This window comes from Theobroma umbraticum, unplaced genomic scaffold (genome assembly GCF_002168275.2).
Source record: "Theobroma umbraticum cultivar Fairchild unplaced genomic scaffold, ASM216827v3 scaffold_147.0, whole genome shotgun sequence".
Lineage (NCBI taxonomy): Eukaryota > Viridiplantae > Streptophyta > Magnoliopsida > Malvales > Malvaceae > Theobroma > Theobroma umbraticum.
Window position 1 is genome coordinate 2,447,260 of NW_018397259.1, and position 7,701 is coordinate 2,454,960.

Genomic DNA, 7,701 nt, shown 5'->3' on the forward strand with positions numbered 1-7,701 from the left:
TCGTAGTGTTTGCCGTCTCCGGTGGCGCCGAAGTCTGTGACGGAGATGGTGGAGTAAGTTGAAGGATGGGATTGGATGATGGTGGGGAGGAGGAACAGGAGAGTGGCAACTGTTAGCTGGGGAATTGAAGGAGCACCCATGTTTTTTGGTAGCTTTCGGCACTGATTCGGAAAATAATTTGAAATTTGGGTTTGGTAAAGCTGAAATCTAGTGCCAGTAGTTTCACCATATCGACACGGAACTAGAATTAAAATATCATACTACTATTATTATATTCTAGTCATTGCAATGTGTAGAACAAGGAAGAGTCAAGATAAAATTAATAATGGCCAAGCTAAATTAACAAATCTTAATTTAATTTAATTACACCACTCATTAATTGTGCTCATTGCTTTCTGCTTTTTCTTCTTTTCTCTGTCAGGGATAACCAGATAGATCAAAGCACAATGATGAGTGGATTGCCAATGGACTTCAGACTGCGGTTTCTGTTTTTCTTTCACTATGATGAAAGCAAGGCTGGAGAAGCAGAACTGATTCATTGGAATTGAAGGTGTGAATGTCAACCTCTTAATCAAAGTGATACATACAGCATTGGACAGAATAGGGGGGGGCCAGTGGAACCCTTTTGATAGCTCATGGTCATAGCCACAGCAAAATTCAACCACAGACATGGCAGAATGTAACTTTACAACATAAGAATAGAGAAGATCCATGATCACTTGAAATGGAGTCAAGGTGGAAAGGAATAAATATTGGTATCACAATCAACATAAGTTTCTCATGTCTTAAAAGAAGAAGAAGACACCATTTAATGAAAAAAAGAAGCCGAATTCTTAATAGTTCAATCATAGTCCGTTCTATGATTTTACAATATGAGTCGATCAACCTTACAAACGAAGTATTAGATTGAATGACTCTTGAGTTAGTATATATAGTAAGAGATATTTAATAACAGCATACTGACATTTCTTGTCTCCGGTCCTGAGAAATCAAAGGTTTCCAACTGACTCGCATGGAAACCCAAAGATAAATGGTGAGGCCTCACTCTAATTCTTGCTGATTTCTAATATTTGGTATATACAATACTAGCTACCACTAGAACAATTTTTGCATAAATCAAACCATTGGAACTTCTTCGGCCTTCATAGCTTCATAGCTCCATTTTCACTTGATTCGAGTGCAATGTTGCTGCACCAAAGTTGCAATAGAAGTTAGTCTCAGCCTCGATTTACTTTGGATTAAAAGACAGTTACAACTCCTGATATTTGAATCAAAAAGGTCCGGCCTATATCAATCTCTAAAAGTTTCATGCAGCAAATATCTGGAAGCTGAAAAGAAGATTTTTGCATCATTTCCTAACAAAGAATGAAGTTCTCTACAGATGAAGTAAGATAGGATAAATTTTAAAATACAATACATTGCCTAGACACCCCTCCCCACTTGCTTTTCCTTTGATTATCAAGCATAATAGTATAACAATACCCCGTGCTGGCAATTAAAAGGGAAACTAATTTGCAACACCTTTAACTATTACCAAAATTCATTTAGCTCAACTCTTAACTAGAAATAAACAAAAATCTTTGAGCTGACCACAAGTTACAATGCCATTCTTTCTCCAAAATTCTGATCAATTTACTAAATAGAAATGAGTCGACTGAATGGAATCTGTGAAGAAATTTATCAACAGCAGTCCAAAAGCCAGAACTAAATAATTTGTTGGTTGTCCCTGACCATTTGAACTAAGGGTATTGCCCAAGCGTTACGGTTTTTTTCTTAAGGTGAAAGTTAGCAGTGATCCAAAACGTTATTTTGTGTTTTTTGCCTATTACTAATTACGATTTAGAAGGCAAATATGCCAGTTTTATCTACCTGAATTTGTCGAGGAGTCATAACTTAAAAGCGAGTTCTCAGGAGTAATATAATTATTGCACATTTCTTCTCTCCCCCAAATGGGTTGCTGAATTGCATCAAAATGCCATTGCTGTTGATACTGTTGTCTGTTTCCGTTGACTTGAACCTCAGGCCACATCAGAGGCATAACCATGCTAGGGAAGTTACCGTCCATTAGAGATCCACTCTACATGTATTAAAAGATAATCAGACATGTTAGTGGAAATTTTCAGGTAACTAAGACCAATCGCAAATTAGCTATTGTCTTGCCCTAAGAAGAGAAGCTTGATGGGAAACCGTGTAAATGGGGCATCATATATATATGTGTATACCCAACATAATCTATTGTACAATTAGTTTATGGGCTTTATAACCAATGTACATGAAAAGCCAAAAGTATTTAAATGGCGAATGTAGTCATTATGCAACACAAGGGTAATTTAATAGCACCATTTCAGTAATTTTCATTCGACACAATCTGCTAACCAGCATTGCATTTAGTTTGAAGACCCATGAATTTCAATAATTTCCTGCAATCATGGGCCTTCATAGATGGACCCACTATTCTGATGTTCCACTGAAATGACTACATTTACATCCAGCTGACTGGCAACATTTTTCCCAATCACACATTTAAAAATGGTTGAAAGCATAAATAGGCAGATGGAAGATGGTGGTCCAGACATGATCCACTGCCCTCCAAATATTAATGAGGAGCAGTCCTTTTGGATACTGGGTAGAAATCCAAATGAAGAAGGCATACCATAAAGTGTACACCCATTTAGGCTTTACCAATCCATAGAAAAAGTTCATAAACAACAATTATGGAGTTAAAACAATTTCAAGACACTCCCGCCATAAAGGTGCTCTAAAGGAGTATAGCAGTAGCTTAATTCCCGCCAAAACTATAAAAGGCTAAAAACAAAGCTACCTGTCGCATGAACTGGGAGAATCACCAAAAGAGCTTTCAATTCCGAACTTTATACTATACATACAAGACAAAAGGTGCCTGATACTTACTTCTGCTGTGAATATACTATCAAGGTTGAAATCAATTCTTGGGTTCACAGCTGCAAGTCTCATTGATAAGAACTGCAACCAAAGAAACATGTTACCAGAATTAGACCACAGGGATGGAAGATGATGCAAATAAAACCATACCACATAGCATACAATAAGACGTGCCAGCCTATGGGGATCTTTGCTTAATTTTGCAAAGTTTTCCTATATGGTTGGGAGGCAATGCGGACAATTCCATTCATCAAGCAAAGCATGTTCACAACAAGAACCAAGAGAACCATCAATTTGTAACAGTTGCAGAACACAGAAACTCTCATCGCAGTAAGCAAGGGAGAAGGAAATATTGACTCCTATAAATTGGTGAAACCCACCTAAAACACTTCGGCAAACATCTAAAATGATTAATCTCAGGCTGTCTTGACATCTATGATAATTTGAAAGTGGTTTTGGTACAAATCAAGGCAAAATTTTGAACATTGATATGATCAACAATCATTTGAAACTTTTGGGTAGCAATTCCAACAGAGGGGCCATCCAGTGGCCAAGTCGTGCGTCTCTCCCTACAACATATAGTCCACGTGCTATGATGAAGAACACATTTCTTGAATTCATAAATTTTCTCCACAACCAAATTTCTTACAAGTTGAAACGTTCCGGTATCTGCGAAAAACAAACTGATGCTTGAGATGCACAATTCTCACCTCTACTTGGCGTTGTAGGGACTGCACATGGTTGATGATTTCATCCAACACCAATGCTGTACCAGAAATCTGCAGCACATGACATTTTCAGATCACAAAAAGTTTTCAATTTATTTGAATTCATATGCATTCTATAAAGAAATTCAGATGACAATGACTTTCTGAGCAACCAACTTCTTGAACCTAATGCCATTTGAACTTTTCATTTATTGTACTTTTTTGAAACTATGGCCTGAGCAACAGGCCAGAGAGCAAGAGGTCAACTGAATGGGAGACAGATAAAGTTTGAGCTTTAATATAAGGGTATCCACCTAGATTTTGATTGTTTGAAAATTAAGACTTGAACTTTCGACATAGCCACATAATGATCTTACTTGGCTGCATATCAAGAACCATGAAACAGAGATAAGAAACAAAGGACTACTCATGGCATGCAGATAGATGTCCCAATCATTTATCCTCATAAGGGATGATATAAGTTCCAAAGTAAGTTCCCCCAAAATTAAAAGTCTAAAGCTAGCTGGATTTCTGTAGATGTCCAGTCTCCCAAAAGATGCAGGGTAAAAGCATCAATGAATTGAAAGCAATTAATATCAATTCCTTTTTCTAACAATTAGGCATCTATCATGCTTCCAAATTTTAAGGAGATCATGGCCGGTGGTCCTAGGAAAAAGAAGGTAAATCACAGGTTTGCTCATCCTGTCTTCACTGAATTGAGGTCATTTCATTAAGAAAAGGCACCAGAAAATGACTCACATCTTGTGACATATTAAGGCATAAATCAAGATACGTTTTGAGCTCAACTAAACAAATTTGCTAAGAACTATCACATCAAGTCCCCATGTAGTTAGGCAGGCACTTGGCAATAAAAGGCATTTTCTTTTGGCCGTCCTTTTTCTACTTATCCCATAAAGAATGGATGCCGAACTTGTAACAGAAGTTAGCAACTGTTGTACATCAATGAAATGGGACCCAATAAAGACATTTACTCTAACAAGTCACTAGACATGCCTACCAAGTATTTCCTTGTAATGTCCAGCTAGCATTTCCACAGGACTAAAGTTTGCCTTCACTGTTGTCAAAGGCTATAATTGTAATATTACCGATTACTATCGATTCTGTAGATAAATCAAAAACATCAAGGGCTATAAATGGTTAAAAGTTATAAGTAGAAAATCTAGCTTTACAATTTACAACCTTCACTAAAACAGCAATAAATTGTACTTGCTATGTGAAAAGACGAACTTAACCCCAAAAAGGACTTCTAACAAACACCCCCCCCCCCACACAAAGGGAAAACAGCGAAAGCATCAAAATTACAAAAGTGCCATTGGGACACCAGATCAGCACTTTTCTTCTTACAAAAGAAATCCACTTTAGTGCAAAAGGTGACAGGGACAAAACCGTTATTAAACAAAAATAACCCAAAGATGTAAACACACTTTTTGTACCCCATTTAGAAAGATATTCTTAATTTAAATCACAATCAAATCATTAATCAAACCAATTAATCCAACTGAACCGACCTTATTGCATCCAGGTACCAACTCCTGTAGTAGCTTCATTCGTGCATTAATCTTCTCTCTCCTCGCCTGTATTAAACACCAAAATTAGCTTAAATAAAAACAAACAAATTAACAAATACTAAAAAGTGATTAGCACACTAATTAAGGAGTCAATCATGAAAATTAGTAAATTACTCTCTCTGCTAAGCTATGGCTATCCGTTGCTTGTCCCCGGCGAGCTCTAACGTGAACGTAAGGCAGCTTCTCGGCGTCCTCTGAGCTCTCGTTTGCCGCAGTTTTGCTTTTCTTCGTTGACCCTTTAACCTATAACTCCGCAAAAACAAATTTAATCAGCTAATTAATCAAAATTATACCAAAAATGGAAAACCCCAGAAACCCTAAGTAAATTTGTCTTCCTCCACCTTCTTTTCTCGGTCCTTTCTCTTCATACTCCGCTTCTCCACCGTTGGATCAGAAACTAACGGCTGAGATGACTCGGTCTCCGCCGGCTCACTCTTCACCTCCTTCTGGGGATTCGCGCTTGAATTGTTCGACGTCGTTTCAGGCGAGCCGGTCTTGTTATTGTTGTTGATACTGTCTCCAGCAAACACAGAGAACCTCGCAGCTCGTTCAATCAAACCAGTATTAGAAGGAAAATGGAAGCTGTCTTTGATATCTTCAACGTTGGGCGCCGGAGCCGCGATAAGCGTAGCCGACTCAGGAGAGTGAAGAAGCTCAACGGCTTGTGGGGCCGGGAGCTCAAGCAGAGCCGTAAAGGAACTCGCATTATCGGTTGATGGAGCCGAGATCAAACGGTGGATTTCGTCTGTAAATTGGAGCGATTCGAGCGCCACTGCTTCGTCCCCATCCGACGTCGTTCCATTAGATCTGGTTTCCGTCGTCCCTGCTTCTGGCTCCATGGAGAAAAAGAAAAGAAAACTAGCCAATTTCGAAATTCTGAAAAACACCCAGTTAAATTTCGTGAAATTAAAAAGTGGTCTCTGACTAAATTCAACCCAATTTTGAGTCTGACAGCCTGAATTTTGAGAGAAACTTTGGTTTGTTTCTTCGATGGCGGTCAAGCTTAGAAAAAAGAGTTCAATGTTTCTGAGGGAGAGTTTGTTGCTCTGCAAAAGAGATTACTTCACAGCCATTTGAAGTATAGGGAAAGCAACGTCGCTGGGGTTGTCTGGTTTAATAATAAAAAGGGAATTTTTATTTTTTATTTTTTATTTTTTATTTTTGTAATTTTGCAGAGACAGTGAGAGAGAGAGAAAATAGGGTATCAGTCTCACACTAAACTTGTACAGTTCCAACTGTACACTTCGTTGAGATTAGGAAGCGAAAAGAAGTTGGTTGGGTTGGGTTGGGTACGGCCCCAGTCACCACCAGGCTTTTTGCTAATCATTTTATTATTATTATTATTATTTTGTTCCGATTTGGGTTCGCCTTGAAAAATGGATCTTCAGCTTAGCATAATTAAAAATGAAAATTAAAAAAATTAAAAAATGAATGCATCGATTTTTTTTTATTGTTTCGGTTGATTGGTTTTGACTTTTTGGGGATCACCTCTTTATGTGTTTAACGTTCATGTGAGTATATTAACATTGTTATATTCAACGTGCTCCTTCCACTTTTTTTGATTTGGCAATCATTAAAAGGGCAACACCGCCAAACTACCCCGATCTCACCAAAAAGAACACACCTTGTGCGCTCCAACCTCCCACACATTTAGACTTTTGTTCTTCTCCACCATTTTTAAAACCCACTTTCTCAAATCTGAATATGACCATTCCATTGCCAACTTCTAGTAGCGCCGACGAGAATTCGAATATCGATTTCAATAATAAATACTATATAACATGAAGGGGTAATATACAGTTAGATTTAATGAGGTAAAATTCGTTTTATTCATTGTATCAAAATGTAATTATATTTAATGGTAATTTACCATAACCACTATGCAAAATTAATTTGGACTCGATATGACATTCTAGAAAGGAAAAAAAAATACATATGAAAAATGCCAAGGACTTTTCATGAGTTGTAATAACGTGTTTTTTTTATATGTATTTCATATCTAATCATAAAAATATAAAATTTTATTAATAATACATTTTTAACACTACATGATAATATTATAATATTTAATAATAAAGAGTTGACTCAATTGATAAGTTTCATTTACTTTAACAATAAGTAATATGGATTTTGATTTGAGTCTAACCAATAATATTTTATTAATGTTAGTATGTAATATCAACTATTATGAGATACATATAACATAACTTTTTACTTAAACTTGATCACATACTAAAATGCTTTTTTCTGTCACAAAACAAAAAAAAGAAAAATCTAAATGATTGAAATCAATAATTGAACATCAAATGATGCAAATTGCAAAGTAAATGGTGGCAATGAATAACTTAAGAAGGCATTTTTAAGGGAAATAAGCTTTCAATGTGTATATGGGCATGTACAACACAGCACGATAATAATAAATGAATAAAACTAAGGAGAAACTGAAAGTGACGTGGTCGAAACGGGGGCGAGAGACATGGAAGGACGAGCCGTGGGGCGTAAGA

The 7,701-nt window shown here is 36.8% G+C and overlaps 2 protein-coding genes across 2 annotated transcripts in view; both read right to left on the reverse strand.

Annotated features, from left to right (window-relative positions):
- LOC110414794 (Pectin lyase-like superfamily protein) overlaps window positions 1-255 on the reverse strand; it is a 6,037-nt gene extending 5,782 nt beyond the window's left edge. Inside the window, exon 1 of the mRNA XM_021426197.2 lies at window positions 1-255. This exon is cut by the window's left edge and continues 429 nt beyond it. Within this exon, the coding sequence (XP_021281872.2) occupies window positions 1-140 (140 nt within the window). The 5' untranslated portion in view covers window positions 141-255.
- Window positions 256-807: 552 nt separating this feature from the next.
- On the reverse strand, window positions 808-6,375 carry LOC110414639 (basic helix-loop-helix (bHLH) DNA-binding superfamily protein). The gene is made up of 7 exons (XM_021425935.2): window positions 5,539-6,375; window positions 5,312-5,440; window positions 5,138-5,203; window positions 3,612-3,680; window positions 2,911-2,982; window positions 1,870-2,077; window positions 808-1,188 (listed from the first exon to the last, which is right to left on the reverse strand). The coding sequence occupies exons 1-7, from the start codon at window positions 6,034-6,036 to the stop codon at window positions 1,151-1,153; spliced, it is 1,080 nt and encodes a 359-aa protein (XP_021281610.1). The 5' UTR covers window positions 6,037-6,375; the 3' UTR covers window positions 808-1,150.
- Between the last annotated feature and the right edge of the window lie 1,326 nt (window positions 6,376-7,701).

Excerpts from the sequence above, each read along its gene's own strand:
- LOC110414639 (XM_021425935.2), bottom strand. The coding sequence starts at position 6,036 with ATGGAGCCAGAAGCAGGGACGACGGAAACCAGATCTAATGGAACGACG. Across the intron at positions 2,983-3,611 it reads CCCTACAACGCCAAGTAGAG|TTCTTATCAATGAGACTTGC; the intron begins GTGAGAATTGTG and ends CTTTGGTTGCAG. Across the intron at positions 2,078-2,910 it reads ATAGTATATTCACAGCAGAA|AGTGGATCTCTAATGGACGG; the intron begins GTAAGTATCAGG and ends TAATACATGTAG.